Raw genomic sequence first — 24,265 nt, forward strand, 5'->3', positions numbered from 1 at the left:
CAAATTATTGAAACAATAATCTACGATCACTTACACGACCTTCTTTTACTGCTATTACCAACAACAAATTTTCTTGAAACTCCAAATATTTGTGTTACATTTAATTCTTACCAATGTTACAATCACTCTTCCAGAATCTAAAACAAAAACAAAAAAAAAGGTTAAAATAATCAATCTATATTTTACTGTATACATATAATATATGCTGCTAGCATTTATATTTTCTGTTCCTAGAAGCTCCTTACAGCTCACTGTCAGGTGATGGACATTATTCGCCTTTAACGAGGAGAACACTCTCCAACAGCCGGCAGTGTAACCAAGAGTTAGTACTCCAATTTAAAGAATTACCTTTTTTTTTTAAAGTGATTTTTCCGATTAACGAGTTTCGATCTAAACCTTGTCATTGTCAGTGATTACATCTAAAATCAAAATATCACATAAAGAACTTTCTGCGATTTATCGATATTCATTTAGGTAGGAAGGTTACACCAGCACAAACACGCCCATATACACTTTTTTTCCACTTTTTGCGTGAATGATACCTCGAAACGGATATTTTAAATTAATAAATTAGGAAATTTAACTTGAGGAGGAAAAAAGGTACGGCTTAAAGAGAGAATTAAATAATAATAATAAATATAGCAATTACCGAACTTATAGAATTTTAAGTAATCTATCAAATCATTTCCTAGGAAGAATAGAGGATGAAGAGTGTACGGGGTATTAGGAAGTGACGGTGGGAAGAAGTGATTGACTGCTATCCATCAGTCTAGTTTGCCTAATCATCGTATCGTTTTAGCAGAAGGAGGACTGTAGATGAAGATATCTGACCGGCGGAACTAAATCGGCCTAAAGGAATTTTTTACCAAGTATATTAGCCTGCAGGACTTGTAGGTAGGTTGTGCGGTACGTTGCGCTAATGAGCTACAACACACACAAGCCCGCCTCTCTCCCAGTTAAATACACGTTTGTGCGCGTGCGCACGCTACAGGCTGCATAAATATGTTAAAAGTCATCTGTCCAACGTGACATGCTTGAAGGTTGGAAGTCATTTGTATACCTCATACTAAAAGATCAAACTGGTGTTTGTATATATACACATAAATATACTAATGTGTACAAGTTAGTTTTAGTACTGCCAGAACATAGTACATCTTTCCTAAAAGTTTTAACAACTCAATCTAATGTGTACGAAAAAAAAAATTACTGAAAAAATAAACCATCTAACTAATACACAAACATCTCAATTCTTATCTGTTTAAAATACACACCTTTAATTCACACATTGCAAAATGATTCCATAAGTTAAAGAATCAATTTATTTTTAAGAATTATGGAACAGAAACTAATTTAATGTTAAATGAAGATAAATTAACTGTGTGGTTATCATTTAAATGACTTTAGATGAGTAGTTCCTGTGTTGCTTTTGTAACCTCTAATAGTTTAATTTTAACTCCTAAAATATAAAATACACAAATTAGTCAGCAGATTAGATTTCAAGAAGGTTAATCCTATGTCATTCCTCAAGTAATAACTGTTAATATTACAGTTACAAGTTTGATAAACATAATTGGGCAAGGCAAATAATAAATGTATGGCTTTTCTTCTCCTAACATCCAAACTTAAGCCTATCTAGTTCTTCAGAATAACACAACCCTTGCAATGCTGCTTCCTCCTCCTTTTGACCTAAAAACCCACCACTAGCTATCCTTTCAATGGCCCATGATCTTCAGTATTGGTCAAGAGGTTTAAGAACAATAAAATAGCTGTTGTGGCTATGTTGGAACATTACTAGTCAATTAGAAGCTACAGTCACGAATTCGCCTGCCAATTATCTGAGATTTCCAACACCACTCCTGCATATTGTACTTCCGATTCATTTGGCAATGCCAAAAAATGATTTAGTTTCAGTGAAGGACTATAGGATAGCTTTTCTACTGCATTACTGACCATTATTTCCCAATCGTTCGGCAGAACAATCGATAAAGCCCTATTTGGTTCACTATTCTAGCCAGAATTTCCACCCTCGCCTAAATATTTTAAATATAAGCAATTAAGGAGGCAGAGAATTCCAGAAAACCAAGATCTCTAAATGGATAGTCAACTTTTCTCACTAGGATTTTTAAATTTTAAAAGAGATGTACGAAATATGGCGAAGTTTGTCGGTGTGTCAAATGCAGACTTGTAAAAGATCAGTAAAAGTAATTAAAAAATATTTAATTTTTATTAGATAAATAAATAAAACTTAGTATTGGAGAAATAAAAAAATGAAACGATATAACTATAGATTGCTATAAGAATCACAGATTGAAAAGAAATGGAAATTAACAAAAAGAGAAGAATTCCCAGGAACAATTATGTTATTAGTGTGCATAAAAGCGAAAATAAAAAACCCTACAAAATTAAAAAAAGAAATGAAATATAATGTCGATTTTGCTACATGTATATAAAGATGATACGTGTTACACAGACCGGAGAGCACAGGCATACTCTTTGTTTTACAAATGAGTTGGGTCTAACTTGCAGTACATAAGAAGTTTCATTAAGTCGGCTGTTGAGCCAGTGTTAATTGGCCAGTTAAAAAGTGGCTTCACCAGCAATTAACAGAATGACTTAATACAAACAACCAAGGAAGAAAAAGAAGAAGACAGATCTCCGAGAACATGAGAACATTCAGCAATATTTTATTTTTTCTTTTGATTTGGTCAATTTTGTTTATTACTTTGGGGGCTGTAGTGTCTATCAAATGTCCTTGTTCCTACATAGCAAGCAATGCCTCAATATTATCTTTGTTAGTAGTGGAAGAGAGTTACTGTTACCTCGTGGCAGTCATGGAGATGAGAGAAGTGAAAGAGGCTGCGCTATTCCTCAAATTTAAAATTGGAAAAGATAGGGCTGTTTGTTTCCATCAATATATTGGTAAATTGAGGCATTAGAAGCCAACAGTAGCTGTGGATACCAATATGTTGGTTTTTAATAAAAATCATGGTTAACGGGCAAACAAGACCACAAACACAATAAGTAAAATATTATCTTTGTTCTCGCAATTAATTACAAATGACTAAGATTCCAAATAAAAACAAAACACCGATATATACAATTTTTACATACAAAATTATAGAAGTTTTGAGATCTCTTCAGTACACAAAAAAAAAGTTGGTTTTATAGTAAGATTTTTTAAGGAAATATCACAGGAATCCTCGAAATTATTTTTTACTGCGTTTGAATATCACCACGCGACTAGTTCTTAACTTAGCGAATAAAATCTCACACCTGAAAATGTGGTCACCGCCAGCTTCACAGATAGAGGGCACCTTCCATGTTTATAAAGCTTACAAAGAAAACAGCAGAAACAAAGAGGGGACATTTGAATTGATGATGAAATCATTAAAATTAATAATTGAAAAAGTACGTTCATCTAAAAGATCAATAGTAACAGAATCATTTTTGTTAAACCTTTCGTACAAAAATCATAATATGTACGTATCGCTAGATTGATATTTGAAACCTTTGTTTCCTTAGTGTTAACCCACGAAGACTAGGTTCTGGTTTAACCCACGAAATCTGGTTCAGACTTTGATATCTGGAAGACCAAAATGTTTTTGATAAGAAATAAATGCAAACCTTTGTATAGTAGAATGATTAACTTCAATGAAAATAATTTAGTGAATAATTGTGGCAAGAAGAAATTATCCTCCCCCACAAAAAATATTAGAGAAGGAATGAACAAGTCTGGATGATATAGATTAAATAATAGAGAAATGAACGATTCTGCAAATCCATTTACATGAATCCTGGCTAAAATATCTCATTACTTAGAGAGAAATCGTTCGAGCAGCAGGCATAATTGCAGGCAACCATTTATATTTGTAACCCTTAAGGCTGATATCAAAATTTGACTGACATTAAATGATAAATAAAAATTTGATGAAGAATGGTTACTATGAATTATCTGAAGTCCCACATAGGTGAAAAACATACAGATGAAAACGGAAACTGGGTAACTTCAGTAACTACTGAATCAATAAGATTTTTTAAGGAAATATAGAAAGAAAAGCAAACTGAAGAATCAAAAGAAAATGAATTAACCACTTACGATTCCTGGTTTTCCAATTTACTAGCAACTCTTGGACATTGATGCGTACAGCACGCTGAATTTCCTTGTATGGAAATTACAGAAAACTAGAATGTGTGAAACTTCCCAAAATTAGAAAGATAAGCTTCATCATTAAGTTTGACCACTGGTTATAACTCGCCAGAAATTGAAATATGAAAAGAACAGAATAGGTTCCGTGCCCGGGATTATAAACTGTCAATAGATTAATTACAAACAACTGATAAAAAGAAATGAAATTGTACGGATCCAAGAAATAAAGTGGAAATCAGAGTTCTAGCGGACAACTGATAAAGGTTACTATAACCTACCTACCTCGCAATTAATGCTGTTAAGATTATGTACATAGGTTAGTATGAATCAAGAACAAAACATTACTGAGTCTAGAAGTGACCAAAATATATTGATGAAAAAAAAAAATGTGAACACACAATGACAAGGAAAATTGCCAAAATTAAATTATAAGTTCTGTGGAGCTAATTCTTGTAGAGTGCAGCTAAGTAAGAATATGCTTTTCTCTGCCCCCAAAACGCTTATTTAATTTAGAAAAACTTGTCACCAATAAAAATTGAAGGGGAAAAACTCTCCCTAAAGTCATTTGTAAGTGAAGATAACTTAGTTTTGAATACTGTTGATATTCACTTCTAGTTCGTCTGAACTTCCTCAGAATAGGATCTTCATACTCTAGGCAAGAAAGAGTGGTTTCGTTCCGAATTATACGCGGTTTTTCCTTTATTCAATACGGACTATTCTTCCCCTTTTGAACGCAATTGCCTCTGAAACTTATGATAATTCTTGTGATAGCAGATGTTCTGTGCTCTACTTTCTCATAAAGACTGATCATTTTAATGAGTAAATCTTTCCAAAACTTAAGTTATTTGTTCATCATAAAGACATTTTTACAATAAAATTCTTCTTTAATTGCCGTCATTTTACCCCAAATGGAAATATGTTACTACTTAGGATAACTAAAATAAAAAATTTCTTGATGGATTATCCATCAGTAGCAAAGTGTTCTTTCTTGATAAGAGTGTGGTGACTGGTGCATCATAATTTTAGAGTTACCACTATGTGCTTTTGTCATTTTATGCATTTACTATTTGAATGTAGTGCAAATAAAGAAGAAAAAATGAAATTATTCTCTTGGAAGCCTAAGTCCAGTTATATTCATTTTATTGTAAGAAGTATATTGGTATAACAAAATTTCTTTCTCTTTTGTGAACCAACTTCCTAGCCTTTTATGAGCTGAAAATATTTTACTAAGAAATATTATTTTCAAAATAATATAAGCGAATAATTTGAAGTACATTTCACGCAGTATTAACTGATTACAAAAAAAAAAAACCCAAATCATAATTGTTAGAAATAATTGTAGCAGATAAATGTATTGTGGAGTCGGTTTGTAGATTTGGACCCATTCTTACTATTTCTAGTTTGGGCGCAGGTGTTCCTTTTGGTTGATGCAGGCCCTTCAAGCTGTTCAATAGAATATCAATTGACTGCACATTCACTAATACAAATGTCCCTTCTGGTAGTTTTACTTACTTAATCTAGCGTGAACAAATATTGACTTCTCTCCAGTTAATAGAAGAACTTATATAAACGGTTTTAGTTTATAAAGGAGTATTTTTAAATCTTTTCTTAGAATTATTATTACTTTCTTTTGATTTTATTTTTGAGATTTTTAGAAGCAATGAAATTTACTATTCTAATTTTGAATTATCTTATTCTTATCTTTTGTTTTGTAAAAACACTATCCCCGAATAAAAAAAGAGTTAAAATCGATTAAAAAAAAAACTTACAACCAACGAACTTCAGTGAGGTGTCAACAACCATTGAATTCTGTTTTGGTAATAAACAAGGTAATTTCAAAAGACGTATTTTCCTCAAACAATCAAAACTAAAAAGCGTCACGAAGTCAATATTTATCTTACAAAAAAAAAAGATCTCAACCAATAGTCTTTAAAGTCTGATTTCTAATGAGTATTCTAGGATGCGCAGGTCTATTTGCCAAAAGTTTTAAGATTATTTTGACAAGAACAAATAATTTATGTTTTCAATTTAATTGTGTGCGTGCTTTTAATCGTGATCCTAAAGTTATTTACTTTTTTTTTTGTTTACCATAGATAAATATTCTAATGCTATTAAAACGAAGTTTCTGCTTCCATTTACATTTAAAATAATTATAAAAATTGTGCTTCTATTTCTACTTAGGTAAACACAAGCAATAAAAATTGTATTTATTACTTTTAAAACGAGCGCAAAGCTATTAAAACGGTTTATTTGCTTTCTTCAGTCTTGTTATGGACAGACTATTTAGTGTGTAAAAAGAATCTTGAACATGTCTAAATTAGTAACCATTAACTTTAATGACTGTATTTGTAAATGTTGTAGAAGATGGAAGTAATCTTTTACAAATACAGGAAGTACATGAAACTGTAATGTATTCTTTTTTAAATAGCTGTAGAAGAAATGTTTATTAGAAGTTTTTAATTATTTGTATTAAATTAACCACGGAATACAGAAGTAATTATAAGGACATTATATGAGTGACCAATCAAAATGTTTTCTTTATAACTAATTGGCTAATTAAATTGCTGCTTAGGTAATTTTAATGAAGAGTGTTAGCGTTCTTTTAAAATAAATATGATTTCTTCTACTTTGGGTAGACTGTTACCCAATTGTATGTTATTTGAAAGAAAACAAGCCTGTTCAGTCTATCACAATCTCTACGTCATTTTATTTCTTAATTTTAATCAAGCTTTCGTACACATAAGAAACGAATAGGACCTAATGATCCTTCTTCAGTCTCTCTTTTTTAATTTTAACTTTCTCTAATTGTACGAGGGTCGTTTGAAAAGTCCGTGCAAAAATAAAAACTACTTAATTTTTTGGGGTAAACCTTTTTTATTTTTCAACATAGTCTCCTTTTAGGCTTATACACTTCGTCCAACGCTGCTCTAGTATGTTGATCCCTTCCGAATAATAGGATTTGTCCAAGTCTGAAAAATAGCCATTCGTTTCTGCAATCACCTCCTCGTTTCAATAAAATCTTTTTCCCGCCAGCCATTTCTTCATATTGGGAAACAAATAGTTGTCCGAGGGAGCCAAGTCTGGAGAATAGGGGGGTTGTGAAACGAGTTGGAACCCTATTTCCATTAATTTTGCGACCACAACTGCTGAGGTGTGAGCTGGTGCGTTGTCGTGATGGAAAAGGACTTTTTTGTGGGCCAATCGTGGGCGTTTTTCTTGCAGCTCGGTTTTCAAACGGTCCAATAACGATGAATAATATGCACCTGTAACAGTTTTACCCTTTTCCCGATAGTCGATGAGGATTATTCCTTGCGAATCCCAAAAGACAGTCGCCATAATCTTTCCGGCCGAAGGAACGGTCTTCGCCTTTTTTGGCGCAGATTCCCCCTTGGTAACCCATTGTTTAGATTGTTCTTTGGTCTCAGGAGTGTAGTGATGTATCCATGTTTCATCCACAGTGACGAAACGACGCTTAAAGTCCTGCGGATTCTTCTGGAACAGCTGCAAACCGTCCTTGCAACACTTCACACGATTTCGTTTTTGGTCAAGCGTGAGCAATCGCGGCACCCATCTTGCGGATAGCTTTGTCATGTCCAAATGTTGATGCAAAATATTATGTACCCGTTCATTCGAGATGCCCACAGCACTAGCAATCTCACGCACCTTCACTCTTCTGTCATCCATCACCATATCATGGATTTTATCAATGATTTCTGGAGTAGTAACCTCAACAGGGCGTCCAGAACGTTCAGCGTCACTTGTGCCCATATGGCCACTCCGAAAATTTTGAAACCACTTATAAACTGTTCTAATCGAAGGTGCAGAGTCACCATAATGTTTATCAAGCTTCTCTTTAGTCTCCTGAGGCGTTTTGCCTTTCATAAAGAAGTGTTTAATCAACACACGAAATTCTTTTTCGTCCATTTTTTGAAAATCACTCGACTTCCTCGATTCAAACGAATGCCAAACACAAAGAAATAGACCGATCTGGCTGAAACTTGGTGTGTGTTTTTCCAAGAGATGCTACTAACTAAACATAACCTCGATACGCGCCAGTAGTTCTATCTCTCTGACTTTGCACGGACTTTTCAAACGACGTATGACTGAAGAGAAATAAATAAGTTTTTATAAAGTGGCCCTATGTCGTGTTTTGATCAGATTTTTGAGCCGATTTTCACTAAAATAGGAACAAGGCAGCCAATGTCCTAAGGTGTGAACACGCCTCAGCTACAAAAATAAAAAATAAAAAAATAAAAAAAGTGACTGGTTGTTTGATATTTTATTTTGAGTGAGTAGCTAGTCACCTACATTTGAAATCCCTGCGGATATTTTAGACTAATAACTCTCACACCACACCCTAGGTTTCTCAAAAGATGCATAAGATCACCACTGGCTTCTAATGTGCCAAACCATTTGGGAATAACATATCCCCAGGTAAGTTCTAGCTCATCCTTCACAAAAATTGTCCACTTCATAGGAAACTTTAAGGGCACGAGTCATCAAGTAGCATGCTTAGAATTGGGCAAAGGACTTTAGTTTGAAATGAATCCATGGATTAGTTTTTGGGGTTAAGGCAGATTTCCTCCTAAATTTAAACACTTTTCATTTATTGTTTCATTGGATATTCATTTTTTTATACAATAAATTAATTTTTTTTGGTGATTTCATTTAAGAGAGAAGATGGAAATGCTCAATTTCGGTCTTATTTGCTTGAATTGTGTTTATCAAGATTTCAATCTAGAGAATTCTGGCCTTAAACTGATTAATTAACATTGCTAATAGCTTTGAATAGGTAACTTAAACTGTGTTTTAAAATATTTAAGATGATGGTATACAGACGCAAAAAACATTAAATCTTTGAGGATGTTTTATAATCCAATTACAACGTAAAAAATGTGCGATGTTAGTTAATTAGCATAAGCCCTGAAGATGAATGAATCCTTAAGTCAAAAAATAAGACTGAAATCGGCAATAATATATTTTCCTTTTTGGATAAATTTGTTTGTTCTTAATAATTATGCAATACAGGCAGTTTTTTTGTTATTAAATTAAAACTTAAGTAATTTCAAGATGTGAAAAAAAAAAAATAAACGGAAAAGAAAAATGATTACAATTCTTATTATCATATTTAATTATTGTTCAGTTATTAGCATATCTAAATAAGATTAGTAAAGGAAATTTATCCAAAAATATAACTTACAAAGTGGTCATTATTTTAATTACAGGTGTTTTATCTTAATCCAATTAAAAAGGCAATGGATTTGTTTGTTCCCCATTCGAAAATTGTCTCTCATTCTATCTCGCTCTCTCTGATAGTTTGTCTTGAATTAAAATAAACATTTAGAAAAGGTTGGTGGCGCACTTTAATCTTAGGTTTTCCAATGTTTTTAGAAACAATTACTTATTTTTTTCCAACTACCTACAACATTTCAGTTTTATAATAAATGGTATTCTATTAATATTGTAAACTATAATTAGACTAATTTGTAGTTTACTTTCATATTTTTTTTTTTTTTGTAATTGATGGGTTTGCAAGCTTAGAAGGCAAAAGTATTAGCCGGAAGAACATAGAATAGCTGATTTCGATCTGGTCCAGAGTAGCGAGTTGCCTCTATGAACATTATTAGAAAATTTGATATAATTGGAAAAGAATGTAAAAATCTACAATTAGGTTGGCAAAAAATCCAAAATATATTAATTTTCTACGTTGCTTTTGGTACTAAAAGTGATTATAGATATAATCAGGAGTGATGATTCCATTTTATCTTCTAGGCTAAGGTAACGGGTTAACTAAAAATCGTCTTGTAATGATCAGTCTTGTGGTGTTGGTAGCGATCGGAAACATTATCTAGGTTTGCATTAGTTAGGGTAACCCTTTATTGTTGTGCGGGTAAAAGGTATTTCTCTGATTAGCTACATTTTTTTTTTTTAATTTATTTAGAAATTATCGCTAAAGAAGAATTTAATGATAAAACCGTAAGGTATGGGCCTTGAGAATAGTTGGGAGACCGATTAAAACTACATCTGGACCAGATGGGTCTAAACCAATTTATTTCCGCCTTCTATCAGCTCTTGAAAAAGATACCGTCGATTTCAAATTAGACACAAAATGCAACATATTTAAAACTGTTACATATTAATTTAAAGGGGTACATTAGAAATCGAGTAGGTTCAACTTTCGATCAAGTAGCAACGGCCTTCGGCTCAAAATAACCAATTTTTTAAAGAGATACAAAGAACTTGCATTGTAATCGTGACAGTTTTCTTCTTTAGTTCACAAGCCATTCTAAACTTGATGGTTTAGTGCGCAAGTAAAGAATAAAAGCTGCAAACCATTCTGCATCCCTCATTATACTTATAACTCCATGATTTATTATTATTCTTCCTTTCTCTGCGTCAAGAAACTCTGCAAATTAATAAAACACAGTTATTATTCAGTTTTTTTTATAGTACAAGTATATCAAAAATTAGCAGATTGCTACAACTATTTCTTGGATAGTAAACAACTACTTGGTAATCACAATTAAATACGAATTCTCTAAGTTTAGCACTGAGTTGAATGACTGAATTTCTATTTCTGGTGCGATAGCTATTGTTACAAGGTTAACTGATATTTATGGCTGAATATAGGGATATGAAATTTGCGTCCATATTTGAAGAGTAAACACATTTTGATCTAAATAAAAAATTTTCTGTAAGATGAACAATTTTAGAAAGGAATTGGAGCTACATAGATTAGGAATAAAACAACTAACTAAAACTAAAACTAGGAATAAAAAAACTATTAATTAAATAATTTGAAAATTAAAATTACGAACAAGTAGACTATTTAATGAAAATAAGTCTAACAAAAGAGCCGATAAATAACCTGAGTATATATTTCATTGCTTTCTAGTTTTGACTATCTAGTTAGGAGCATTATCTACCCTATCAAGGGTATTATATACTACATCTACCCATACCAATGCTTGCTGCTACGTGTTTCTATTTGTACTAGTTTATTATTGTAGGAGGGTTGGTTTTGTAAGGGTAGATGTTACACTATGTGCATGTGTGTGTATAGTAGATAACACTGCCGGCTGTGTTAGTAGTAGTGCAGCGATCTATTGTAGAGTTAATAGCTTGGACAATACACTTGGGGCTTCACCGCACTCATATAGCCCCTCCTGAAGTACTATTTGGATTTAAAGGGAGCTTTCCTCCCCTCTCCTCTCTCACTGTTCAATATAACACTGATGTATCCCGAGCCAAGGCGAAATACATTCATTCACTAAACTAACATCCTCTGTAATCCTATGTCGGCCCTTCGCCCTTGCTCCAGTCGTCCCTATAACCCTATAATGTACTAACTATCTACTGTAGGCTCCAATTCTCTCTACATTTAGTACACAATGAATTAGGTTAGCCTTGGCTGTTAGAATGGCCCTAAACTAAATATATATATAACTTCCGTTTAATATATTATCAAATTTTAATCATAATAATTTTAACCAAACATTTAATATTTCATTAAATGTTTTTTAAAAACGATTTTTGGGAACGAAATATCTACCACATTTACTTAAGGAATTATTGTAATGAATACTATTTTCAACCCAGAGATATTTTTGGTACACACACACCTTGTATGTAAGTAAAGCATGCAGGACAAACATCTGCAAAGACCGGCGCGAAGAAGGTTTGCTTACGCAGACGACATTCCCATCCTCGAAGTAAATGTTACCTCCTATAATATGAGTATGGTCTAATGTGATCATTTCAATGGATGATCAGAGCAAAGGAAGGCTACAGCTGACTCTGCAGATGTCCAAAATTATGGTAACAGCGAAGAAAAGAGAAGAGCAACAGTTAATGGAACCAACTAAGATGGTTGTAGCAGTTCTTGCCCAGAACTTGATGAGATATTTTTGAAAAATCTTAAGTTTAGGTCAGTTATAGTATAAAAAAATCTTTATGGCCAACGTTTCTAACTATATTTAGTTCATTTTCAGGGCTACAAAACAAAAAACGAGAGATCTGGGTGTTTTTAGAAAATATCGTGAAGAAACATTATTCACTAAGTAAAACCAGAAGAGTCCTTTAAGAACTAGAAACATACTAATGGGTTACTGGAGGAGGTGAATTAAAAAAAAAAAAAGATGTTGATGTTTGGCGGGAAACAGGAGTAACGGAAACGATGTAGGAAAGAATAAGGAGAAGAAAGTTGAAGTGATATGGATATTTTAGAAGAATGCCCTCAGGTAGAAGCCAGAGATGATAAGAGGTTGGATACCCCAGCTTAATACAAGAAGAGGAAGACGCCGAAAAGGTGGTAGGTGGCTGCCAGAGGCCTGAGAATTGCTAACTTTGGAGGGAAGTTTTGGCGTGAACATAGATCGAAGTAAGTATGAATATATTGGTGTTTTCCCAGCAATGAGGAGCCTCGCAATTCCGTTATTCTTCTAATAATAAGTTAGATAAGCGAGAAATGACATAAAATCGCATAAAATGTTAAAATGAGAGAGGGAAAAAGCAATTAAAGTTCAGTTAAATGTATGTGATTGGTTGAATGGTTATGTGCATAGCAAAATAATAGCAGAATGAAATCACAGTTATTCATAGTAAATTTCTCAACAGAGATTATTGCCCTTATTTCCCTTATTGTAATAGAACGGAAGGGAACGATAAAAGTTAGATCATTATTAAGTGGCGTGGTATGTACATGCTCTAGCTGGTTGTAAGGGGATGCTAGCTGATGATCATGTGTGCAGAATGTGTGGCACGCATATTGGACCGTGCCTCGTCGATCAAATAATAGTGAGTTAACTAGCCCAATGGGTTTGCGTTGCCCATTTAGAATTGAGGGTTTATGATCTCCCCTCACTTTGCTGCCTTACCAATTTTAGCGCTCTCCTGCTCTCCTCTCTAGGGGACTTCAATGCAAGAGCTATGGATGGATACTGCTTGCAGCAACATTCTCTCTATCCTCAATCCGCAGATGACACCCATGGGTATTGTCACAAATCGTTTATTGATCGTTTGGTTTAAACCAACAATTTATTTTGCATTGATACTTTTATTGAGTCATAACATCCCTTATGTGCGTGTGTTACACACTGATGATCTGTTCAAGTCTAGGAGAGCACACACAACAAAATCATTTACTGATGGGCAATGTTAATTACGTTTGTGGGAGAACGAATTTCTGGATTGTTAAAGGATTAATCAATTGAAACAAATTTTGTCCATAATAAATTTAAAAAAATATTTTTTTTAATTTAACAATACCGTGTTTTGTTGTGCCCCACTTCTTTAGGCACATTTCTCTGGTAAATAATTAAAAAAAAATGATTACAGTAAACTATAATGAACAGAAAGAGTGAGCAAAACTACGATCACACAGATAACTACGTGTGTTATCAAACCCTGAGAGCTACAAGCGAAGAAAAAGACATGCTTTTAAGGATTTTGACAAGTATTTTTTCTAATCGTTTTTCGAAATGAAATATTTACCTAATTTATGTTGGTTGTTGATACGATTATTTTTTAACAAATTTTCAGCTTTATTGTGTGCTATTTTATTCAGAACCATTGCTGTCCAGTCGAAGAAGCAGTTACAGTCGACTTTCTCTTGTAAGTAAACTTGGATACAGTGTTGCTAAAACAGACCAGAAACCTTATTGATGTATAAGTTACTCTAATGGCGTAAGTGAAAACACTGAACAACTTTCATTGAAAAAAACTTTTCAATTTTGGAGATTTTAAAGTTGACTCACATACTTTTTGTCCTGTGGAAATCGAAGATGATGTTTCATGGGCCATCTTGGAAGCTGACCAAATCTTAAACTGTTCGAGGGATCGTGAAACATTAGAAAAATAACCACAAAGCTGTTGTGAATAGTTTAAAGCACATTAGAAACATGATAAAAGTGGTTGGGATATTTGAAAGATCAGCAAATGATCATCATGTTTGTTATACGCAACGAAAACGTTCCATTTTTTGACCGGTTCCTAAATTGTGGTGAAAAATAGAACCTGTAAGACAATAGAAAACGTTCTAGACAAGGCTGAGACCATTACACATTTTCATGCAGAAAAATGATTGTCACTGTTATGATCGGCGGAGACAACCACTACACTTTTTAGAAAAACGGTGAAACCATCAATACAGAGAGATTAGTGTCAAAACATTGGCGAAATGTACCAGAATTAAGCCAGTAAAAACCGGCATAGTTAACTGAAGAAGTTCGATCGTATGACAACGTTCGCTTGCAGTTTTCATAAATCACTTTAATTTAATTTGTTTAAAATTGATGCCTTTTATCTCTAATTACGTACACTATACACCTAGACCTATTTCTAAACCTCTCGCTAATGAAAGTAATAACTTTGTTCAATCAACCGAAGGTCGATCGTCCTAGGTTGGCTGACATATTTGCAGTAACAGCTGATGACGGCTAATAGCTACCAACAGTTTTTTTTTTTTTTTTTTTATCAACTACTAAGATTTCAGCGTTTTGCTGTTATGGGTAGTTAATTAATAATTTAATTATTGTACTATAATAATAATATAATTACAAGGAAAATATTAATTAAATAAGTTCAATTTAAATTTAAAATAAAAACGAACTTTTAGAAGATAGTTTATTTGGCTACCTAAACCTTATCTGTATGCAGCAAAAGTTGCAATCAAAATCAGATTTTGGTTTTCTGAATTCAAGTCTTATTTTTTTTTATCATATAATGTAGTCAGTCTTCAAAAAAAATGAAACGAAGTTGTAACAGCAATGAGAAAAAGTAAACTTTTTCCCTTCTGTAGAAGTAGAAAAATAAATAAAGTTTTACAGGCGATAATAATCATATGTTTAAAAAATATGAGGCGTTAAATATGTTGTTAGTTTGTCATATTAGAGACAGGGAACGTATCTCTGTTGTATTGTTACTGTATTTTATTATATTATTTTAAAATGTAAAACTATTTTATTTTTTTACATTCTTAAGGCGAGAGTTGGAAGTGTTATATGAACATATCGTAAATATTGTTCAATATTATCATTATTTAACTATATATTTTACATATATATATATAAATGTGGGTACAAAAGTCTAAAAAACACCTACACAAGAACAAATAAAAATCTTGAAGCAAAACAAAAAATGTCACCATCACGAAAGTTAAGAAGAGCTACTCTGAAACTCAAAAAGTGCCAGTGAATTTCTTTATTTTTTATTTTAGCCCTTACACACACATGTTCATACACGCAAACTTCTCAAAATTACAAATATATACACAAAAATGACACTAACACAAATACAAAAAGAAATTTATTAAATTTTCAAGGCGTTAAGATAGTGGGGCGCCCTGCTGAGGTGACAAGCTAGTTCTTATATTAAGAGATTTATAAAGATGAGTTTTGTTACCCTTCCCTCCAAAAAATAAAAGTAAATAAATAAAAGAAAGAAAAATAAAAAAAATTGAAAAACTACGTCTATAAACTGCCCCTTTCAGAGATAAAAGTATTTTAAATAATTCTACAATTTTTATCATTTATTCAGCGTCAAAAATTCAGTAAAGTTTTTTGAATAAATTCATTCCAGCGTTTAACATAGTTTGAATGTAATTCTAAGTAATAAAATTCATATAAGGAACTTTTGTTCTACCATTGGACGGCTATTTACCTTTATCCTTTCAGCTTCTTTTAATTCGGGAATACTTCTTCAAGATCTTGGAATACATTGCAGACGAAAACGAGCGTTGATTCCTAATAGTAGCTATCACAGTTCTTCCTAGATCTTCGCTAGGGTAGTATATTGAAAAGTAGATATATAAACTGGATGTACTCAGCATGAAAGGTCCCAAGTATATAGTAGTACTCAGTAGATCTACTTTGGACGAAGTGTAGAAAACCTCCTTTAAAAAGTCAAAAACAAAACATTGTTGATGAAAGGAATTCCAAAGCCGGGCTAAAAACATTTCTGCTTTTGTGAAACAGAACTGAATTCCACAATAAAAAATAACTATTATTAGTGCGTAAAATTATGTTCCTGAATTATTGAAAATGAAACTTGTTGATATGCCAGAAAGAATGAAATGTAGAATTTTAGGCGCCACAGACGTTACCAGATTTGCATCAGTGGTTAGTCACTCAAATCAACATTAAGGTAATTCCAGCTAGCACATGGTGAACAGTATAAGATTTAGGAGTCATTACAGTCTAAGATAATATTACCCAGAGGATATGCAGAGTACACTGCAGACATCTTTGAATCTTTATTAAGGGGATATAATTGAAAATGGTAGGGTTATAATAAACTCATCTTTGACGGATTTGTAAAGATACTGTAATGTAACCTGAAGGTTTAAAGGGCAAAATTTTTGGATGAGAATTACGGTTTTCTGTCAAATATTAGAAAAATTATCTTTAAATTGAATTTCATAAGGTGAAAACTTTAAAAAATAGAAGTGAGTGAATGATAAGAGATAGATAGAGATAGTAAACAAAAATAAGTCTTAAGCCAGATGTAAAAACCAATTGTAGAAACACAGCTTAAAGAAGGCTGGCTCAGAATGGGCATTAAAGACATGAATGAAGTAAGAAATGAGAAAACAGAGACGTATTTCGTTTTGAAGATGATAGCCCGTAGTGGGGGTACAAAACGAAATTATACACAAAATGTATGATGTTTTATATATATATATAAAGAAAAAAGAAGATGAACGAATCCTCACAAGCTTATTAAAACATGAAAAGTAAGAAGTGAAGAGGTGGCTAAATAAGTGTTTACTAAGTGCTAGAAGTATTTGGATGTCCGTGGATCTCACGACGGGGCGTCCTTAGACGTATACTACACAGACAACAAACTCTCTTGGTGAGAGTGCAGCAAGGAGTATGTTGTGGGACCTTAAGAGTGTTTAAGACATCTTGATACGGGGCTAACATTCCTTGTAGCATGCCCAGCGTGTGGCACTCCTAACCTCCCTTTCTAAACCACTTTAATATCACACTTACACACACCACAAGCTCCTATTTAAACAGTCGTATATTTTATCGCGTGGGCGAAGCATAGCTTATAGGGATAATTGGACGGTCCAATAGTAAACATTAGTTCAACCCATACTAAAGGTAATAAAAACAAAAACTAAAAAGATTTTTTGTTTTGCCCCGCTAACTTTATTACTTGATAATAATTAACGACCCAATATTTAGATTTATTTTTTCTATAACATCGAAACTGCTTAATTATTTTTATAAAGAAACCATAGCCAATAACTTGAGGGAAATGAGATTGAAGAAACAACCATTTTTTTCAGGCTAGCTTTACGCCCAACTACCACGAAGTTGGTGTCGTGGAGGGAGGCGATTAGCAAACATACTTTACTATAATGTTTCATATTAAACATTAAAATAAAATCCAAGGCCTAGAGACCGGGAATCCAGTACCACATAATACATATTAGCTGGGCAGTTCTCTAACCGCTCAAACGCTACCAAAGCGCCTAAAATTGAGTGGTCATAGATATTTTGTTCATGATCACCATGAATAAAGTAAAATAAAAATCTACATAAAATTCCGAATCGAATGACATCTCATTCATGAAAATCGGTTCACGCGTTTAGGCGCTACGTTGTTTACAAAAAAGGTAACAAGAAGAAGAAGATTTTTTGAAAATGCCGTTTTGGCCCATTTTCAGCAACTTATTTCTCGAAATCTATTTAATCTATGTTGTTGCAACAAAATTACAGTTATAAAGGAAGATTTGCCCTATATTTTAAAGAAAATTTGGGAATTTTATCTTTTATAGAAAAAGAGAAAAAAATCGTCAAAGTTGGGTGTTTTTCAATGTTACGCTTTTTCGTGCAGATTTTGACGATCAACTATCCTACCGGACAGTTTTAATAATCCCTATTTTTTGAGGCAGGGCTTAACGTCCAACTACCAATTAGGTGACGGAACAAACACTTTTTAATGAAATTAATTAACTAAAACTAATTTACTGAACTATTTCACAAATTTATTAAAATTTTTAAAAATTAAGGAAAGATTTTTTGTTTGCTAAAATAACTGATAAACGGAGCGATAGAAGAAATGGAGATTTATGCCGAGATAGATAATTGTTTGTTTTTCGTTTGATTGATAGGCGAGAATGACTGGGATGACAGTTATGTTACTACTCATCCTTTTACCCTGATATAAATATGAGTTATCGCTTGTACTGCATAATCATCTCCATTATGCAGTCTGTATACGATATTATGCAGTCATGTATAATACACGATTACTATCACTTTTGGAAACTTTATATAGTCTAATTAATCAGTACATCTTAATGGTTTAAAACAAGGGTGTACAATCTTTTGAAATCTGAGGGCCAGAATTTGTACACAAGTGTTGATTAAGGGCTATTTTACACTGTCCTCCAGTGACTTATATAATCCAATTCCTCACAAGATTATTTAATACAGTAACAAAAATTAAAAAAAAAAATAATTACAACGTAACTTACCAATTAATGAGTCGGAAGTTTCGAATCTACTCATTCGAAACAGTAATTCACAGGGAATAACATAAATCTCGGCCTGAAAAACAGTGATCCACTCCAAAAATGGCAGCATCTCCGAGTAATGTCAAAATAGAACGCCGCTCCATATCTTTCATCCATTAAGGAATAATTCGTGTGATAGCTCAAATAATAATTTTCAAGTATGACAACGGACACACCCGAAGTAAATCACCCTGTAACAATCGCCATAAATATAAGTTTGATAAGAAGACCAGCACCATACTTATTTTAAGTTACAAACAAACAAAATTATTTTAACTTTAAACCATTTTAGAATTGTAAAATTACAAATAAAAATAATTTATTTAACTAAAATAAACTGAAGAAGCATAATTTAATTCAACAAACTTAAAATAGCTTTATTGAATGAACTCTGCCTAGCAATTTAAAAATACATACATCAATACTGTCCGTGTTAGTTACAGCATTCCTCTTTATTTCTACGGGCCTTATAATTTACATCATTTTAATCTTCTCTCGCTAGATATCCAACTGCCTGATATAAAATTAACATGAAAGCTCCTTTATTACTTAACTCGAGTGCGAGAAGGAAAAAGAAACCAACATTCAGACTATAATAAAAGGCTAAACCGCCTCTGAAATGGCAGGTTTCAGATTCCATAGTGATTTAATTGATTTAAACATAAATAAATTTAACTAACCTTACTAGAATATAAACATTATAAATTAAACCCTCATTAGCCTGTTTAGACTTGTTTGACTATTTAAAAGTGTAAAAATTTCTCTTAGTGTAAACACTTTAATTGCTAAAATACTAGGCTAAACAGTGAGCTTTGAACGAACAGTAATGCTTAAGAAATTGTTCAGATAACTAGTCTGACATATATTAACAAATTTCACCAGTAGAACTTCTTTTTTTTTTAAAGTTATTTCTAACGAGGGCTTTGCTTTCAAGTAATTTGAAGAGAAAGCAACTGTTCCTTGAAAGACCTACCAAAATTTGGGAGCACAACTAAGAATAATTATTCTTCAGTTCTTTTGACTCTTGTCAGTTCTTTGTAGGGGCTGTGAATTTAACAAATGCCTTAGCAAATGAGTTTACTGACATTCATAAATCTAAATTATACTAATTATTGGTTTGTAGCTCTACTTTAGAAGGAGATACACAGGTATGCAGTAACAGCAAATCTTTAAATTTGTCTGAGTAAACAATGTCAAGGCTTTGGTCAATGATTCTAAATGCTAGATTCAAAGATCTTACATCGTATGCTGTATCCATCGTGTATGCCTCTTCCATGCTTAGCTCACAATGCTCGCGAAAGAGTTGTATGTTAAGAGGATTCCAAAATACCCGTGAAAAGAATAAGTGGACGAAACTCTGCTGCCTTGCAAAACGTTTCTTGCAGGGAATAGAATTTACAAAACATTTCCATTTTTTTTCCCGCTATCTCTTCTTTGGTTCGAAAAATTTGAAGATAAAGACAGCTGCTTGTAAGTTCTAAACCTCAAATACACTATGAATATCAGGGAAACCAAACTGATAAGGGACAAAAGATTTCGATGATCCATCTAACACCTAATTAAAATAAAATTGAGAATTCATAATGTAAGAAGAGTACTCCAAAAATAATGTACTAGAAGTTTAAATCAGTATGACGAGTAAACAACCATCAGAGTTTACACAAAAGGTACTTTGAAAATATATACAAAATTATTTTTCTCACAACTCACTCGTCTTTAATGGCTTCTGTCCATGTTTCAGATGCACTACCAGCTGTTCGCTCCCGTGCTTATTGCAGCCTGTATGATGCCTTCGCTTCAGAAAACGTTAAGTTTGAGGGCTCGTACTCATTGAAATAAAATCTAGTCACACAAAAATAATATAAATAGATGGCCTCGAATTTTGTTAAAACAAATTAAATGCAAATAAAATTGAGAAATAAGTAAAATTGCAGATCACACATTGTTGTTAAAAAAATCAATTCAAGAGTTCTTAATGTAAATAAATAAATAGATAAATGTTTTCTTACAGTTATTAAAAAGGAGACATTGTAAAGAAATCATTGGACAATAAGAAAAAATGTAAATGAAATGACTCTATTTATAAAAAAAAAAATTAATGTATTAACAGAATCAGAAAATAAATACTGTTTAAGAGACTAAGAAGTTTTTGTTTTGTTTACCTTAGAAATAATGATAAGTGTTAGTATATTTCAATGAATGTGGGCACTAAGTTTAGTGCGAACCCAAACCAGAGTCGGCATATCTGATGAGTTGTAGCAATTATTACAGCTAGGCTATAACAAACCTCATTTCTTAAGATTGACGGAAAATTTAAGTTACTAATTTAAATTGAAGAAAATGTAATATATATGTGATGGATGATGTAAGCGAAATAGAAGGTTTTGTAAGATATGAAAGTAAATAAAAAGATATGTAATAAAATTCAGAAAATCTATGAAATAATGAAAAATAATCATTTTCAATTCATTTGATAAAACAACTTAAATAAGCATTGCAGCTATTCGGCTGCAGATATAAATTCCATCAATTAAATTTCTCTAGTTAATACATGAAATTTATTAAAAAAAAAAAAAAAAACTCAATTGAACTCTGATTAGAGCTATCGAAAAACTACAAGTTTTTCCAACGCTAGGTCTTAATTCTCAAAATGAGTGTTGCCGCGCTTACAATGCTCTCTGTTGATTTTCTTTTCAACTATTAGAACAGTAACATCTATTCAAGGTTTTGTGCCAAAAGTAAAAAAATTAAATAAATAATCCAATACTAAATAATTAATAGAAAATAATTTTGTATAAAAAAGGTACGTTTATTAATTAATTTTAAATTAAATAAAGCTGTGCTATATAAGGTACATTTCTGAAGTCAATATTTCATAAACCAAGCGAGATTTCTACAGTAGAAATGAATGACTTTCAAAAATGAGAAAAAAAAATACTCTAAGTAATTCTTTCACATATCTTCTACTTAAATACTTTTTAAAGTTACGATCCTCTTTTATTTATGGTTAAAAAAACATCATTCTCACATCACTTGTATCAATAGGTGTCTTAGCGGTGTATCCCAAAGATTTCATATCATAAATTTAACTTTCCCACCTGTTCTGGCTGAGGAGGAAATAATATACTGTGCTCAAATGTATAAAGTACAACGAAGATAAAAAGAAGAAAGAAAAGAACTGAGAATAGTAATGTAAAAAGCAAAAAAATCGATATCTTTCTTTCGATATTATAAAAACGTAGTAAATAAAAAAAAAAAGAATGGTCGTAGGGAACAGAAACACTTGAAAAATAGCGATATAAGTTGTTTTGAAAAAAAGCTGTCTTGACCAAGCTTCAGTTAGAATGATCTTCTTGGTTAGCCACACAGTAATGGATGAGGAGAGGGCGAATTTGTAGCTGAACATGACCAAACTTGTTTTGGTGCAAGAGTGACAAAGGGACGGGTGGCTTTTGTAAGTATATGTGATGGTGTGGACGATCTTAAAAGAGTATACAAGGAGACTACATCGGGCAACAGCAGTGCAGACTTGTTGTTGGTGAGTGAGGACATCAGCTTACGGTAGACATGGAGGAATCATGTGTCAATGTCAGGTCTCAATCACTTCTCCGTCGCGTTGTGACCGCCTTAAACGAGTCTCTATGTAAAAACGTGGTACCTTTGTCGGCCCGATATTCCTAACTCTACATTCTCCTCCTCCTGTTATGTCCACTTTTAACACAAACCTACACAAGGACACACTAAGATATTCTCGCGAAAGAAAGACAATGGTAATGATTCTCTAAACATTTCTCCTTTTTAATCTTTTACATTTCTAATGCCATTGTTAGTTGCCATTTTTTTTTCTATCTCTCTCTCAATCTTGTTTGTGCTAATTTATTTTGTATTTATTCGAATGAATGAATGGTACTTAAATGCTTTTTGATGTATAATCAGGTCCACTTTTTATCAGAATATAGTATTATCCAGCTAAGAAAAAAAAAAAAAAATAGGTAATCATTGATGATGTAGTCACTGGATTTTGTTACTAAATAAGCCAGAAGGAGCAAAACACGTTCTTTGAGACATCCATCGGGTTGCATATCGTAAAACATGACCTTAGATTTGATTTACTTGAGAATGCATGCAAAGTATTTAGCCAAAATAGGCTTATTGTGCCTAATTCTCCTTTTTGAATAGTCTATGGTTTCCAACAATTGAATTTGAATATCATCTCTTCGTCTTAAGTTGTAAAATAAGAAACTCTGCGGCCATCGGGGTCATATTTTTCATAATTTTCAGTGTGCATACCTTTCCAGAGGTCGTCAACTGCATCTGGCATTTTATTTACAGTTCACTTTTTCTTTTCTTTTTTCCTGTAAACATTCGTCAATGTCAAAACCCTCCATTTTATACACAACCGGATATATTTTTAACAAAACCAATAAAAAGTAAAAGCATATATATATATAAAAAAAAAATAGAAAGTATGACAAGAGCACCCCTAGCGTCAAAACATATTTTCTACAAAATGTTCACAGAACCCAGTCGTCTATGAGCCCTTCAAATCCAAATATAGCCAATGTTTTTTTTTTTTAAAAAAAACTTTGGGTCCTTAAAACTAAACTATCTGCACAACACACATTTCTCAGGGTAATTTTTATTTTATTTTCTCCAGATATTTATTTTTAAAACTCGATAATAATATCGTACAGTTAAAAGCTTGTTAAGAGATACATTCAAACATAATTATTTTTAGAAAAAAAAAAAAAAAAAAATTGTTTCTATACGTTATTATATTCTCTAAATATTAGATATAATTTCTACACGGAAACTATCACGAACTATATGTTTAATATTGTTATTAAGCGAAATTGATATACACACATGGAAAATAAAAAAGAAACTATATAACGAAGTAATAAACGACTTATTTCTTCTTCTTTTTAACAATCATTACTTAATAATTTGAGCACGTAATACATTTTTAATCAATTACTAGATTGTTAAAGAGTTTTTATTGTAATTTTGTTTAATTTAGAGAGAATTTTTCTCCAATGTAAAACCGGTTTGCGATATGATTTTTTCCTCCTATTCGTTTCGCTTAAACTTATTTACAAATTCTCTATGAGTAATTTAAACTTAGTGTTCTTTTAATAGTGAAGATTACATAAAAAAAAAAGGAATGCACGATTCGAACTGGGCATCCCCCACTTTAAAAATACACGCTTCATAACCAGAAAAACTATACTAAACTTAAAAAATAGAGAAATAGAAAAACCATTTTTTCGAATTCAGAAGACCTGTAATGGGATATTTTCAGTTAAAACTAAAAAAAAAAATATAACCTCTACAATTACAATGCTTTCTTACAATAATAAAAGAAAAATGTAACAACACAATTGTAGGCGCGCGAAGACGCCTACACCCAGAAGCGGAAAACGCGTTAGTTTTAGAGAGGGTTAATCTCTAGTGCCCTTAGTGCGTAAGCCCCACCACCTCGACAAGGTTGGACACCAAGTGGGGTCAAGGCCTGAAGGGCCAGGGCCATAAAGAGGGCAAACAAAAGACACCGAGATAACCCTGCAGATGTAAATGGCGAAAAGCTGATGCTG

At 32.4% G+C, this 24,265-nt stretch overlaps 1 protein-coding gene and 1 long non-coding RNA gene across 9 annotated transcripts in view; one reads left to right on the plus strand and one right to left on the minus strand.

Moving 5' to 3' along the window:
- LOC141447300 (uncharacterized) overlaps positions 1-24,265 on the minus strand; it is a 45,677-nt gene that overhangs the window by 19,885 nt on the left and 1,527 nt on the right. Inside the window, exons 2-8 of one of the 8 annotated variants that reach the window (XR_012454255.1) lie at positions 20,834-20,992; positions 20,382-20,513; positions 18,633-18,862; positions 15,806-16,037; positions 13,640-13,784; positions 9,348-10,553; positions 35-137 (exon numbers count right to left, since the gene is read on the minus strand). Coding sequence is in view for 2 of the 8 variants with exons in the window: in XM_074114719.1 (XP_073970820.1) it covers positions 10,417-10,553; positions 13,640-13,784; positions 13,903-13,995 (375 nt within the window). In the remaining 6 variants the exon portion in view is untranslated. Of the gene's footprint in view, positions 1-34; positions 138-348; positions 420-4,096; positions 4,505-9,347; positions 10,554-13,639; positions 13,785-13,902; positions 14,574-15,805; positions 16,038-18,632; positions 18,863-20,381; positions 20,514-20,833; positions 24,240-24,265 lie in introns of those variants that run through there. The other 7 variants (XR_012454256.1, XR_012454254.1, XM_074114719.1 and 4 more) reach the window with 7 other exon arrangements.
- LOC141446559 (uncharacterized) lies at positions 448-1,716 on the plus strand. Its single transcript, XR_012453790.1, has 2 exons — positions 448-600; positions 693-1,716. It is a non-coding gene; the product is annotated as an uncharacterized lncRNA (long non-coding RNA).

Source organism: Rhodnius prolixus, unplaced genomic scaffold (assembly GCF_049639745.1).
Source record: "Rhodnius prolixus isolate KJV_2025 unplaced genomic scaffold, Rpr scaffold_7, whole genome shotgun sequence".
In the NCBI taxonomy this organism is placed as follows: Eukaryota; Metazoa; Arthropoda; class Insecta; order Hemiptera; family Reduviidae; genus Rhodnius; species Rhodnius prolixus.